This window comes from Bombyx mori, chromosome 13 (genome assembly GCF_030269925.1).
Source record: "Bombyx mori chromosome 13, ASM3026992v2".
NCBI lineage: Eukaryota > Metazoa > Arthropoda > Insecta > Lepidoptera > Bombycidae > Bombyx > Bombyx mori.
The window spans coordinates 6,252,571-6,269,316 of NC_085119.1; the positions used below are offsets into that span (position 1 = coordinate 6,252,571).

The 16,746-nt window shown below is 35.2% G+C and overlaps 1 protein-coding gene and 1 long non-coding RNA gene across 3 annotated transcripts in view; one reads left to right on the forward strand and one right to left on the reverse strand.

Moving 5' to 3' along the window:
• The window catches only part of LOC101740010 (proton channel OtopLc), a 71,214-nt gene that overhangs the window by 36,368 nt on the left and 18,100 nt on the right, over window positions 1-16,746 (reverse strand). The window contains exon 1 of one of the 2 annotated variants that reach the window (XM_004927881.4): window positions 8,813-9,144. The exons of the other annotated variant lie outside the window; for it this stretch is intronic. Within the exon in view, the coding sequence (XP_004927938.1) occupies window positions 8,813-8,865 (53 nt within the window). The 5' untranslated portion in view covers window positions 8,866-9,144. Of the gene's footprint in view, window positions 1-8,812; window positions 9,145-16,746 lie in introns of those variants that run through there. 2 annotated transcript variants of the gene reach the window in all.
• LOC134199960 (uncharacterized) lies at window positions 14,068-15,484 on the forward strand. Its single transcript, XR_009974660.1, has 2 exons — window positions 14,068-14,523; window positions 15,163-15,484. It is a non-coding gene; the product is annotated as an uncharacterized LOC134199960 (long non-coding RNA).

Here is a 16,746-nt window from a genome sequence, read left to right on the forward strand (position 1 = left end):
TACATATTATGAAGATATTTAAACCCAGATAAATAGCAAACAGACCTGATCGTCACTTGAATCTAAAGAACAGAACCCACGAAATAGATCGCAAATATATCCTAAGCTCCGTTATAGCAACATAGATTATTATTTTTAATTCTGCGGACGTTGCAACTTCAGTCAAGACCGCAGACGCTTGTCATAAAAAAAAAACGAAGCCTTATGAGGGAAAAAAACAAGAAAACCGGTCTGGTTTCCTCGTAATACTCGGCTCGTATGATATAGAGGTAATAATATCACGGAGCTTTCTCCGAAGCTCGCTTAGCTCCCGTTTTAATTAAGATCCGCCTGTCTCTTTTAATTAAAAAACCAAATGTCTGCACACCCCTTAAGCCACTTCCAGGAATGACAACGAGAAACTGTATACGATTTTAAATCTTGAATTCACAAGTATCTACATATAAGATTGTATTTGATAAATATGAATAAATTAACAAGTTTTTTTACACTAGCAAAGTAGATCACATTTAAGAACTTTCCGACTAATTTTCGTATACTGTTAAGCCATTATGCAAATTTTTAAGGCTTCGAGAATTAAATGTATTTTATATTTTGTAACACGCGATTTCTATAATCACGAATAACGTTTGTGAAGTATATATGAGCTATTTTTGAGGTTATGAAACAAAACCTTAACTTTTCAATTTATTTTTTAAATTGTTTGAAGTAAAATTGGCCTCAAATTGGGTTCTATCGTAGCTGTTTAAGTTATTTCCATCGATAACGTTAATAAAAATCTGTCAAAGCTGAAATTCATCTCTGATTCCACTAATTGATCTGATAAAAGAAAATCAATTTTGCTAGTACAAGATAATTTTAGATATATTTTAGATAATCATGAATAGGTTAGGGAAGAAATGACTCAACCCGCCCCTTTTCTGCAATAGAACACCGAAGGATTCAAGGACATTCGTTAAGCAGTACCATTGAGACTTTAATCTCACGGATCCTGGCGACATATGTATATTTCAGTATACATGTCTACTCCCATAACTATATGAAGCGAACCCTGTTCGGCCTATGTAGATAAACAAAGGAAAAACATAAATAATATTGAATTTTCAAATTCCGTAATTCTCACAGGCCACAATAATTCAATAAACCTTGTTAAATTTGTATCATCGTGATTTTTTTTATTTCTTTTGGTATGCAACTGCCGTATTCGCGAATTCTCAGACCTGCCGACCTGCCTATTTCTGTCGTGAAGCAGTAATGCGTTTTAGTTTGAAGGATGGGGCAGCCTTTGTAACTAACTATACTGAGACCTTAGAACTTATATCTCAAGGTGGATGGCGCATTTACGTTGCAGTTGTCTATGGGCTCCAGTAACCACTTAACACCAAATAAAACCTATTATTTTGTTACAAAATTGTGTTGTAATTTGAAAAAAAATCGCTAAATGTAACCGAATGAATGCTTAAAAAAAACAAAACAAAAACAGTATCGTTTTTAAACTCTATATCCGATAATGTAATTCACAACACGGATTTAATTGCGATCAAAATTGCATTTGCTGATGTAGTCTGGGCCTCCGTGATTTATATCTGCGCTCAGTTCAGATATGCCGGGTGCAATGTTCGTATAAATTGTCGTTATTGCTGTTTACATATATACTTCCACATGATATACGAGTCGTTCAATTGAATTATACATATCAGACTCAGAAGCGTACAATTAAGTAAATACATTCGTAAAAACAGTTTGATATCAATATTCATAATCTTCTTCTTCTCTGTATATAAAAATGAATTGCTGTTCGTTAGTCTCGCTAAAACTCGAGAACGGCTGGACCGATTTGGCTAATTTTGGTCTTGAATTATTTGTGGAAGTCCAGGGAAGGTTTAAAAGGTAGATGAATATGAAAATGCTCGGAATTAAATAAAAATAACAATTTTGTTTTTCCTTTGATGTGTCCCCAGTCGGACGGATTCCTTTTGTTTGTTTTAAGTTTATTTTATACAAAAGTTTATTTTATTTATCGATTGATGCACTACGAAGTCTGCCAGCTCATTTAGTCTGATATATTTTTTTTATTGAAAATGAATTAAAAAAAGATTTATTTTTTTGTATTGAATAGGCTCCGAAACTACTGAACCGATTTGAAAAATTCTTTCACTGTTTGGAAGCTACACTATTCCCGAGTGTCATAGACTTTAATATTTTTGAAAAAAGTTAGGGATCCTTACTAAAACTCTAATAATATAACCCTAAGTATAAAAAAAATACCTAAAATATTCTTTACATCGCGTGCCCTACGAAATCTATTGATGATAGAATAAAATAATGTACTACGACTTTGTAGAAGACATTCTTATTTAGAAAAAGTGTGGCGACAGCATATGTCTAACTATTTTAGATATACCGCAATAAGTGTTCTTTTATTTAAATAAATAAAACAACGTCAAATATCGTTGAAATTTTTATTAAAGACCCGAGCGGGGACGGAGCGTTCCGCTAGTAATTTATAATTAAGTTCGAAGAGAACAAACTAAATATTTAATTGATTTCTTTGACAGCTACTGTTTTAACAGTAAAAACAATTTCTTGTTTTTCTCCTGGTAACTAGTACATATCTACTAACAAGTACTAACATACATATCAAGGTGGTATAGAAATTACTTTGCAACCTTTAATTCCTTCCTTCCTTTGATTCCATTATTTCAATCAATCCATGGCGGTTGTGGGGTGGTTGTCGACGACGACGCAAATCAAATAATACCGGCAAATACCGAGCATGTCTGGCCTTTCCCGACGAACGCCATTTCCGCATCCAATACTGACTTCTATTTCCGCTCTCGTCTATGCCGTAAACCGTTTATGTCGAATAAAATGCATCGTTTATTTTGGTCTGTAGGAAATAAGAGACATGTGTTCAAACAGTTGACTGTATCTAAGCAAACCGTGTTCAGGTTTTATTACACTAATTATTTTTAACAAAATTTTCTCTTCGGACTGAAAAACCGTTAGTGATTTCCGGAATATATTTTGGACGCCTTTGATAGATTCACTTGTAAATGTTAACAAATCTTGGAAGCTATATACAGTTGGTTATCGTAACAATTTGACAAAACTACTTAAGACAGTACAATATAGTATTTGATCTGATTATGAAACAATATAGTATTTGATGTGATTATCAGGGGGCGTAACGAAATCCTTGGATAGCTCAGTAGCTCATCGAGGCTTATCGAAGGTCATTAAATTGTTGTTTTGCATTGCATACCTAATAAGTAGCTTCTAATTTACCTATATAAATAAATAAAATATGATTTACATAATACGTACATATATTTTGAAATAAAGAAAAACACAATTATACCTACGTAAAAAATACATAAAGATTATTTAGGTTTACTATTGAATTCAATCATATTTGTATTGTGTTGTAACAATTATAAAAAATATAAATTTTCACTGATATTTAACTCTTCTTTCTACACAGTAAATCAATACTATTAATAATTTCAGTTTTAGTTTGCTTGGATAAAATTTTGCAGAAAGTTAATTTTTTATTTGTATAATAACACATGGGTGCTTTTGCTATGGTAAATGACCCAAACAAGGTCCAGTTTATACGCTATAATACATACGCAAGTGTATTTGCTGTTTTTGATTTTACCAATTAACAGATCTAGAAATGCAGGGGGAGTTTATAGGGAATAAAGTTATATAACCAACTTTTTACCCCAAGAAAATGTAACGTGTTAAAAAATTTCTGAACTACAAATTTAATGCGAATACAAACGCCGGGCAAATGAAGAACAATGTAAAGAAATTCCAAATCCAACGCTATGTGCCTCTCTTAAAACTTATTTTGCTTGCTAATTATAACTATTTACTAATAATATTCGTAGTAATTAGTCTTAACGTAAACGCAAAAATCGATGTTTAAATTTGTGTAAAAATTAATTTCACTAACTCATTCGCTTCTTCCTGTACCTAACTTTAGTCTAGACGTTAAATTTAGTTCTTTTATTTCTATGATATATCATTTTGCGTCTTCGTGCCATGCTCGCAGACTACGTAACAAAATAATAAATAATGCTTAAGTCGTCGATAAGATCAGTGGGGTAATTTCACTTATTGTCGAAGCCGGAATAGCAGTGGAATGAAAAATTTCATATTATTTTCCGTACAGTTTAGCTATCTCAGAGATAATTGAAACTAACAAATTGACTAAATTAAGTAACGTTGAATACCTCGCTTCCTAATCCAAATCTACTAAAATCAGAATTATATAAAAAACAAACATATTCGTAAGTATTAAAGACAAATAATAAAAGCCTGTAAATATTTATTTGCAAACATTAACCTTACCAGAAAGACGTCCTATAAATAAACAAAAGAAAATGACTGGCCTCAAATATTAAGAACCGGTAAAGCCGGACGATTCCACTATACGCCAAATCTGTGTTTTGTATACAAATACTATCACTACGCCGTAGTACTATCTACTGAGTACTCACTACTACATTCCCCGTAGCAAAAAGGGCATATCGAACCCCAATTTTCAAATAACATCGCTAAACAATAGAGCACAAGATCTATTTTCTGCGAGAACTACCAAGTTTTCCCTCCTATATTAAAAGTGAACAAATCCGAAACCATCCTGTCTGAAAATGGTGTTAATTTCTAGTACGATAAAGTTCAATTTGGTGTTTATTCTAAAGCCTGTTGATGTTTTCATTTTCACGATAAGTCATAGTAAATTCGCTTTCGTTGGCGTCGTGCCCACCGCCGGCCGGATCAATGAGTCTGTGATACAAGACTTTCTCGTTGCGATGATATTTTTGGATTTTTCGTTTATTTTACTTACCATCATTTATGTATCCTAATTATTATTGGTTATCGATTTATTACAGAGCTCTAAAGTATTTATCGTTTGTACTGAAACATTATAATTTTCCAACATTTACTGTAATGACATATACTATATAGTGTTCCATGATTTAATTTCGACCATAATCACTGGCACTTAGACCTTAGAACTTATATCTCAAGTTGGGTGGCGCATTTACGTTACTGGATAACCGCTTAACACCAGGTGGACTGTGAGCTCGTCCACCCATCTAAGCAATAAAAAAAAACTTCAATATTTAGGTTCATAATTTCATTCATTTGCTATTGAAATTTCAACAATTACATACATTGATTATTTTCAATTTGTTTGATGGTAACATCAAAAGTTCTCAAGAAATTAAACAAATAGATTCTTAAATTAATTTTTTTACTTCGTCAACGAGCAAATATACCTCACAACGCGAATGCCGCCACCAACCTTGAGACATGAGGTTCTATTCTCTACTAAATTATTAATCGGATATTCCAATCTACAAACCAAAAACCATCTCTGATGATAACAAAAATTAGCAGGATCATATTTAAAGCATCTCCTTGTATTTTGTAAAATAAATCCTTTATTCATAGAGAAACAAAGATTTTTTTTTAAACACAAACAGTCTCGCCTCTTATGCGCACATTCTCGACAAGAAAAGCGACCGACGCCACAACATCTCTCTGAATATTTTCACAGTTCACACTTTGTAGTTACAAGACATTTTCCGACGATGGAAATAAGTTCCTCTTCGTCGTTGAAAACGCACACAAAGAAACACCAGCTTCTCTAAAGGAAACCCTGAGAGAATATTACCTCCCTTTTATTGTTTCGAGTTTTTAACGAAATTTTCACGAACGTCTTTTAAGGATAACGGATATTTGAATACTTACGTAACCAAAAAATAAATGGAATGAATTGTTAACGGACTATGAATATTAATATTCGGCATAGCTTTCACTTTAAGCGGTGAATGTTTGAAAACAATTTACTTATAAAACGTATTTAAATTTTTAGTGGGATATTGAAGAAGTGTAATCACTACATAGTATAAAACAAAGTCGCTTTCTCTGTCCCTATATCTGTCTGTCCCTATGTATGCTTAAATCTTTAAAACTACGCAACGGATTTTGATGCGGTTTTTTTTAATAGATAGAGTGATTGAAGAGGAAGGTTTATATGTATAATAACATCCATTAAAAAGTGGAGAAATCATTAATCAATTACAGTTTCCGAAGCGAAGCGAGGGCGGGTCGCTAGTGAGAGATATACCTTGACTGATGCAGCTACTGAAAACGAACGGCTTATCGGATTTCTACAATAAGTTCATAGACTTTATCGTATTGTTTTGTATAGGGAACGTTGTGTACAAATTCAGCACTTTGTCTTGTTTAGTCGTGCGCACATAGCTTATGTTGCAAGGCAGATTTTGTATCTTTTTTTATTGTGATTTTTATTGTGTGCCTAATAAATAAATAAAGAAGGTTTTTGTAATTCCAACCATTTTGCAAGGTCGATTAAGCAATGAATGTCCTCTTCTTCCAGTGCCTCTTCAGTCCTGAAGGTTGGCCGTTAGCTTCCTGTATTCATCTCTATCAACAGCCAGCCGGAACAGCTGTTCGACGGAGGCAATACCGGTCCACTCCCGGATATTCCAAAGCCATGACTTCTTTCTTCGCCCAGCACGTCTCTTTCCGTCCACTTTGCCCATCATTATCAAATGCAGCAGCATGTATCTATCGTTCCTGAGCACGTGGCCGAGATATTCTATCTTGCGCTTTTGTACATGAATCATGTACAAATGATGACTGTACATGAATCAATATAAGAAAAACATTCTGATTTTCTGGGTCAAAGTTTAAAATTGAAGATATGAAATAACTTACCCCATAGAATTTAATTTACGGCACGCCACCGATCGAAACTGTTCGAATTCTAATTCTAAGTAACTTTCACTATTAAATATTTTTTGCGTTCGAGTAACCTCGAGTGAGTCTACGCAACGAAGGGCTCTTTCATCCATACTTTCATAAGCCTATGCCTGCGGATCAATATTTTCAGAGAAATTTTAAAAACTCGCTTATAAGTAAAATTTTACAACCCTAATACATATAGCATTTTATTTTGCATCTTATATATATTTTTTTTATTGGCTATTGAAACATTTATTGCTATTTGTAAACATACAGTACAAAACGTATATTTTTGAATTAAATGCAGAGTTTTACGTTAATAGCTGTATTTAGATTGATTATTTTCTCAAACCCCTAAGTCCATATTATTTAACGCCACGTCTATGGTTCCAGCAAAAATTGACATGTTGATCCGTAAAGGTTCGTCCATCCCTAGCATAGATTGACGTTATTCCAAAAAGTTTCCTTTTTCACTTGCTCCCTACATAGACACAATATCTCTATACAAAAATGAACCAATACATACATACACTATGTATGTATTATCACGGCTCTTTAGGTGCCTCGAAGTTACTGATTTTTATAAATAATAGCTTTACAGACCTAAAGAAAGAATGCATTTCCCTGTAAACGAACATAACTGTAATAAATAAAAATTATATATTAGTTCTAAACTTATAAAAAACTACACAGATGCACACTTATATAGCAAAACGAACTAACAATTTATTTCATTTTAAATTTTAATATATGTTGATTACGTTCAGAGCTTAAGTAATAAAATGAATTTTATTATCATCGGTCCTTGATGTACAATAGACTTTCAGTTTATCGGACGTATTTAAGTCGTTGAAACTAACGTTCATACCAAAATAATAAAAGCGTGCTCAAAAATATATTATTTAACATTACGAATACGAATCTACAATTTGAACTGACCATCGAGACGACTAACCGGAGCGGCCGATTTCGTAAATTATAATTAACAAGTACTGAGTTGAGGTCGCGTGTTGTATCCACATTTTGTAACATTTTATAATTAATCGAATACCACCCCTGTCAGGGGCACACCGGAGTGCCGTAACCGGTCATCGACCCCCCGGAATTTAGGACGATTCAATGTTTATAACATTAAAAGAGAACACAACAGGAAGTGGAGCGAGGGGCAGCGCCCACCGCGCGAACCGTTTCACACCTATCCATCACGTTTTTTTTTTTTTTGAATGATCACAGTACTCGTAAGCCGTTCGTAAGTGGTCATGTCAATTCGATGCTTACGAGTCAACAAGTGACGTGAGTGAAGTGAGTTTACACGTGAATGTGAAACGATTTCGTGTGGCCGAACTTATGTATACATCTCAATTTGAAACATCATTTCTTTAGGGACAGACAAACCAGAACAAACATTACAGATATAATCTTTAAGCAATATTTAAGTATGCTATTATTATATTATATATAGAAGTAAAAAAAGATGTGTGGTGTCGTGGGACACCGGATAGGAACGAAGTTCCTTATTATAAAAATATTAATTGTATGTTCTATTCTATTCGGGTATACATTTTTATTTTGATTTTTTTATTGGTATAAAAAAACTACTTAAAAAGTTATCAATTTTATTTTATTCACAATGATTTATAAAAAATATATTATAATAAAAATATGTTATTTTTTGTACGTTATTACAAAGTTAAGTCGTACACTTTGTACATTACTAGTAAAAATCTTACGTTACGGACGTTTTTTCCCGGTTAGGGTACCCCTCCCCATCGTCCCATAAGGAACTTCGTTCCAAAATATAATATTTATAAATGAAATTATATTTTTAACAGTGCTTATCATAGCTCACGACAAAGCTACGATGAAAATCAAAAAATCCTTTAATATGTTCACACTCGTACTTACTCGTACACACGAGTATCCGTATCTGTTTTGATTTTGATTGAATATGCATATCTAATAATCATAACCAACGATGTGTCATGTTCGTCCGTCACGAACAGAATACGTAATGAAAGCTTACCTTTCATGAGCCGCCGCCTCATTTCCATTCACGAGCGATTCAGTGATTTTCATTCTAATACTAAGCAGCAAAATAATTCAGATTTAAATTATGACATCACTATCGGGACATTCCAAAAACAAAATGTCAACGTTAAACTTCTAAACTAAACTTTTTTCAGAAATCGATAACTGGCTAATAAAAAAAGAGGGTTGCAATTTTAAAACCTTTCGGTTCTGAAGAACTTTGAATTAGAATTGAACGTAACTGCATTGAATGAATTTGCAAAACGAGTCGCAAGCGCAGTGCGGCTACCGAGTTAACCAACACGCCACTGTCCCAGGGGATTAACTGATCTAACTCGACAACACTTGGCTGGATTGCAGCAATTTAATACCAACCATGATTGCACGAGGGCGGGACGCAGGAGACCGGCTCTCGAGCGAAATTGGTAAATAGACGCATAATGAAACTAAATGGATGTTCGCAGTTCAATGACAAGTGTGTTGTTAAGGCTAAAACGTCGCCGTGCCGTCTACGGAAGCGGTAAATGTTATACGCGTGGGACCTTTCAAAGGCTAATAGAATTTCCCGAGCAAATGGATCCTGAAACTCGCGATTCGATAACAATTAACTCCCGTTGTACATTTACTTAAGTGAGCGGACGACTAAAAGAATATACATATATCTTCCGGCATTTTCCTGTTCACTAATGTTAATATCAAATTATGATATCAAAGTAGGTAATTTCCGGACTTTTTCCGAGTAATAGCACTAAAACAAATTGTAATAATTAGCGTCACGTCATCTTTAGTACGTGACTATTTATGTGGCAGTAAATTATGAATCAAAAGAACCTATGACGATCGAAAACAAAAGGAAAGGTCGTTAGACATGAAAGAGAAATTGATACAACTGAAAGGTATCAATCTTATTCATGTACTATGATAATGTAATAATATTGCCCCAGTAAAAACACAATGTCTCGTCTATTTGTCTCATTAAAATAAACTATAAAAAGTATAATAACTCGTATTAAAATGTTGTTTGTCAATAAATCGATCAGATAAACATGTATCCACAAAACGTACATAATTTTTTTATTTATATATTATTCCACTATGTACATTCTGTTCGTAATCCTTACACAAATAAACAATGATTCGTATTACGAAGTATCATTGCACTGCGTCTGCAGGAACTAGATATCCTACAACACCCATAATTATTCAAATGAGAGTCACGTTTAGAGAATATACACTAATATGTATACATATAACGACAGTCACGTTTATTAAAACAAACTTTCGTGTTTAGAGCGATCGCGATCACGCGTCAACTCACACAGTAACATAACATATTCCCTAAAATTTCTGAGCCTTTCTCCCCAATATATTATAAGACATAAAAACTTCGGCCAATAATGCATCGGAATAATAATCCTTGAAACGAGTCACGTCTATGGAAAGTTTCGTGTCGGAGAAGTCACGAGTCAGCTTAGAGGACGGAGGGGTCCTGTCTTGCAGAGGATGTGACCAATTTTACGACTCCGGACAACAATCTGCAGTCTGATTGACAATCTAAACAACAGCGGATTAATATTCTGCGGGTTTCAATAGAGTTATGTCGGTAATATAGCATACAATTGTATTAATGTTGATCCTACCATTATTCGCCATTGAAAATTGAAAACAGAGGGTTTATGCCCTGAAATGAATGACAACTTTATCTAAATGTTACCTAGAAGTAAAATAAGTTTTGTTGAAAATCGTGAAAATATAATAACAGGTATTTTTGCCTTTAAATAGAATATCTAAATGACACAAGATGCCCATTTGGTTTTAGCTATTTCTTGAAGCCATGTATCATAAATGTAAGCCATCAATTACCTTAAGACGTGAAATAAAATCTCAATTGTGTTGCTTAACCGCTTTTTTCGGGCTATCCCACAAACTGGAATGCATTATTGCATCGTGACGGAAAAAGGCAGCATGGCGGTGTTAACTCAATGGACACAATACGCCCTATCAATAAATGCGATATGAAAATACATAAGGTACATTTACTAGGTATATAACTGTTTATTTAGTTTTAACCCTTTCACAATATATAATGTAAAGTTCAACTTATTAACTAGACATATGTACAAAGGTATGAATTAATCCAATATCATATACTACTCATACAGCTAAATAAAGTATGCGTTGAGTGAATTGCGATTTCTGTCAAGAATTAAAGCAGTCGGATATTCACATTAAGAAGACATTGTATCAGTGTTACTAAATTATAGAATACAGAATGTTTGTAAAATAATTAAGCAATCAATTTTTTTTTTTATTGCTTAGATGGGTGGACGATCTCACAGCCCGCCCACCTGATGTTAAGTGGTTACTGGAGCCCATAGACATCCACAACGTAAATGCGCCACCCACCTTGAGATATAAGTTCTAAGGTCTCAAGTATAGTTACAACGGCTGCCCCACCCTTAAAACCGAAACGCATTACTGCTTCACGGCAGAAATAGGCAGGGTGGTGGTACCCACCCGCGCGGACTCACAAGAGGTCCTACCACCGGTAATTACGCAAATTATAATTTTTGCGGGTTTCATTTTTATTACACGATGTTATTCCTTCACCGTGGAAATCAATAGTGAACATTTGTTGAGTACGTATTTCATTAGAAACGTGGTACCCGCCTGAGATTCGAAGACCGGTGCATTCGTGTTGATGCACTTATCCGTTAGGCCACGACGACTTCTATAATTATATAATTATAGAGAGAGAGAGGGAAAGAAAGAGAGAGAGAGAGAGAGAGAGAGAAAGTAATTTATTACACATCAAAACATAGTTATTGAAAATTTCAAATTAAATAGTCCTATCACTAAAACCGATCTTTTCTGCACAACCGTTTTCGCATCGGAAAAGTCTGAAAGAGATTCTTATTTGTAAAATTTTTACTCTTTATTCATTCAAGAAAATATGTCGTTATGATCTCACACGTCTAAATTATATTTTCATTAATGGAACCGTACACAGAGTATCAAAGCCTTATCGAATTCCAAGCAGGGCTCTGAAGTATATTAATTAAAATTAAGTAAGTAGAAGCAAGCGACCCGCTTTTAGGTCACGCGGAAAAACGAGCACGCGTTTCTGATTATGGAACTGCAATATAATTGTAAAATCACTTCGAGACATGCTTTATTTACAACACGTTGACTTGCAGATTTTCTACAGTAACTAAAACGTTGGAAAAACTAGGTATTATATGTATGTATGTATGTATTTGTGTATGTATGTGTGATTGTGTATATATGTATGTATATACTTTTTTTTTGTGTGTATGTATTTGTAAATTAATATAAATTTCTCACTAATTCACTACCTTTGGTTGACTGGTAGAGAATGCCTTAGGCATGCCAATGTAAATTTTACATCATCATCATCATCATCACCATCATCATAATCATAATCATCATCATCATCATCATCATCATCAGCCTTTATCTGCCCACTGCTGGACATAGGCTTTCCCCAATGATTTCCACATAATGCGGTCCTCCGCCTTCCGCATCCAACGACTTCCCGCCGTGCGCACTAAGTCGTCAGTCCACCTGGTTGGAGGACGCCCCACGCTCCTTGTATCCATCCGTGGCCTCCATTCGAGGACTTTCCTCCCCCACCTGGCGTCGTTGGCTCGACAGATGTGACCGGCCCATTGCCACTTCAGCCTGCTAGCTTTGAGAGCTATGTCGTCGACTTTGGTTCTCCGTCGAATTTCTTCGTTCCGGATTTTGTCCCTTAGAGAAATACCTAACATAGCTCTCTCCATCGCCCGCTGTGCGACTCTTAACTTATGGGCCAGCCCTGCCGTCAGTGTCCAGGTTTCCGCGCCGTAGGTTATAGCGGGGAGAATGCACTGGTTAAAGACTTTTGTCTTCAGGCATTGAGGAATTTGGGAGGTGAGGATTGCACGGAATTACCCAAATGCCGACCAACCCAGTAGTATGCGTCTCTCAATCTCTGTATTGAAGTTACCCCGGCCAAGTTGGATAGCCTGACCGAGGTAGACAAAGTCTTTTACCTCTTCAATGACTGCATTCGAGATTGTAACTTGACCCGGGACGATTTTATCATTGAACATGACTTTCGTCTTGTCAAGGTTCATTTTTTAATTTTTTTTTTTTTTAATTTGAAATTTTACATTAAGTGTAATAAATAAATAAATAAATAAATCGGTATACTCTTGATAAAGTACACAAGTTGAACTTAATAAATTGCTAAAGATTTTGAGCGTTAGTGAGAAACCCTATGAAACGTTTTTCCTTACGCTCAAATAATGACGGATCAATAACCGAGCTTGCTAGTACAAGTTTCCTTGTTTATTGTACGTGCAACGAACAAGGAATTCTATTCCGATGTTTTTCAGCTGATAATCGGATGACAAAGGTTTCCCAATTTCGCGAATGCATAAATCATATCGTTTACTAGATATGCTGCAACATACGACGCCATCCGCCACGCACGTTAAAGGCTATTTACATAATCAACTACGTTTGGCAGTTTCCTTTCATGTCGCGATGCCTGTGTTTTATGTATGAAAACGGGGCGATGTGGAGTAAACACAAATCCTAAAAATAAGCCCGAATGAATGTGTCATAAAAGGTCTGTGTCTAAATGAAGTCGTCGTGGCCTAAAGGATAAGACGTCCGGTGCATTCGTATCTAACGATGCAACGGTGTTGGAATCCTGCAGGCGGGTACCAATCTTTCCAACGAATACGTACGATTGACTTCCACTATGAAGGAATAACATCGTGTTATAAAAATGAGTCCCGCAAAATTATAATTTGCGTAATTGCTGGTGGTAGGACCTCTTATGAGTCCCCCGTATTTCTATCCCTACTACCCCGCCTATTTCTGCCGTGAAGCAGTAATGCGTTTCGGTTTGAAGGGTGGGGGTGTAGCCGTTGTAACTATACTGAGACATTATAACTTATATTTCAAGGTGGGTGGCACATTTACGTTGTGCGTTGATGCCTATGAGCTACAGTAATCACTTAACACCAGGTGGGCTGTGAACTCTTCCACCCATCTAAGCGATAAAAAAATAAAAAATAATAATATCACAGTTAGAAAGTCAATAAATTCTCCCTGTGCTGATTGATTCGAGTGGCGATTGTGAAACATAGCGGTTGACAGCAAAAAAATGCTGTACGCAACTATGCCATTTTAGATTTAAACATGTTTGTACATTTTGTAATGTTTTTTCCAATACAAAACTTCACTATCACAAAAGAAAGAGGTTAAATGGATAATAATCGTAGTCGAGTAATTAATAACCTGCCCAAGTAGCGTTTAGATATCTTTTATCTGTACATAGAGTATGACATTTTCGTGCACTACGAACCGTACCGTACTAAAGTTTCATCTGAAAACTGTTGAGATCGACTACAAAAGTTTTTAACAATAGTAGCACATGCTTCGACGAATCTTCATTCGGAATCGTCCAAAGGCAGCCCAAGGGAGACCTAACAACTCAAGGGCAGCTGAGAAGTTTCGGCGAGTAATTCAACGGGCTGACGCATGGGTTAGGTTACACGTCGAAGTCTTTGCCCAGTACCACGACTAAAGTTACCAGAATCTCCAAGCCTAATTCTACTGTTACAGCTGAATGCGTTTAATGCAAGAGTTATTGGATCTGATGGATTCATACGGACGTGGAATATATTTTATGTAGGTACATGTGATGCGTGCAAATATACGTCAATCTGTCGTGAATTTAATTTTTGGAACGAAGTTCCTTACGGCAGGCTTGGAGGGGATAGGGATTTTGCTGCGCGACTGAACTGAAAAAAATGTGATAGTAAAACCGTAAGAAAAAATCCGTGGAAAAAATCCGTGGAAAAAAGTGCGTGGAATAAAACCGTTAAATGAGACGTGCGCAGGCGCGACAGTCGCATACACAAACGAGTAGTGTATAATACCTTTCTCTTTCTCCCTCTTTCTTTTCGTTCTCTCATCCATTCTCTTTCTATTTTACGTAATTTATTATTTCCTAAAATACTGAATTTCCTAAATACTTTCCTATACTTAAATAAAAACTAATCAGCAAAATTTAAGAGAAAAATCAAGAAAACCTACATAAAATTGAGCACGATTTTTTTTTGCAAATTGTGTCGTTTCTACATTAGCCGAAGGAACTTCGTTCCCACCTGGTGTCCCACGACACCACATCTTTCATTTTTTGTTTAGATAAAATAGTGTAATCTAAATACTAACTCAGAAATTTAATAAAAAATTCCGTCGTGTAATGTTCTCTTAACAAACATTACTAAATGCTTACAATCGGTCTGTTTCACACCCCATAAACAGGATCTCTCACAGCTACATCTCCTTATGTTCACACGTGAACACGCGACAGGCCGAGACGCTCAACACATATGTTTACGATTTATCAAGGGCACTGAAGAAGGAATTTAAGCCCCGGGGTTAGATTGAGCCTTTGTCCAGATGTCAATTCATCTTACTCGAATGATTTATGTTGATGATTTATTTCTGTTCTAAAATTATGGTAAGTTTTTTAAGCCAGCAATAAACATGATAATAAAGTTCTATTAGAATTATCGAACTAAAAAATGAGATGATTTTACGATACGGTAATGAAGTACCATTACTAATTTAGAACATAAAGTACTATTATTGATCGAAGCATAAAGGAAAAACAAATTTCTCCAAATTTTTTTTTTTAAAACAGCAGGTCATAGTACTCGGTCCTGATAGTAAGTGGTCAGCGTCGCTGATGGACAACAGCAATACCAGGTACACAACCAAGCTAGTGGATGATGAAATACTAAAATGGAAAAGAAGACGTAGGTATGATATCTCGAAACTTATTTGAAAACCAACCCTTCATTTTGGCCACGGCTTCAATACAGCAATTGACTTTTAGAAAATCTTATTCTAATACTAAGCGTTCACAAAAAGGGAAAGAAAAATTAATGGCGCTTTTAAATCAAATAGCAATTAACTAATCAACACTGGAGCGGTTATACATATCTCAAGAAGCATTTAACATAACGCTTCCCACACTTCTCGAATATTCCCAACAAACTGTCGACACTCTATTTTTTATCGTCACTAAATTGTTTGTCTATACGTTAAAAGTCGATTGCGAACAAAATAAACAAACCAAAAGTTTAACGTATAAAACAATTTCCGTAGTCACTCACGGACACTTGAATCCTGCGCTAACATTTAAGGTTATGAGAAATTTAGGTATAGAGAAACAATTAATGCTATTTAAATATTACTTAATAAACTTTTATTTTACAATGCTTTTCGTTTTTTTTTATTATTTCTACCTTTGCTGATAGCCTTCAGAGGCTATTTCAGCTTCACCCTAACATGTAGGTGAGCTTACGGGGCTTAAACCGGAAGTGTTGCTAACACTGGCCCTAGAAAGAGCAGTGCTTCGCAGAATCTACCACCGGCTCGGAAACGCGACCTACTGAGAAAATTCGGCGAGAAACTCAGTGGGCTGTCTATTGGTTAATTCGCTCGTCGAGCCCTTCGTCGCAAGCCACAGGTTCGACGAGGACGGTCACCGGTGCTTGTGGTACATAAAAGCACCGTTAATGGATCGGGACGCTTTTCGTATTACACGTATTTTGTATGTAGTTATTTTCTAAATCTTATATAATCTTATCCTAGATCATATAAGATATATGGACTGTGTATAGGAATCGCAAAACCCGAATCATGAAGCGACAATCGATATTTCTGGTGTTTTTATACAAATATACATACATCAATATTTGATCATTTCTTCATCTTACGAAATACATTTTCTGTTTTTTTTAATTAACACACGTAGTATATGTTCTAGTAAATGTTTCCGATATTATTTATTGATAGCACTAGAGCCAACCACAAAACAATGGATGAATAATAGTTTAA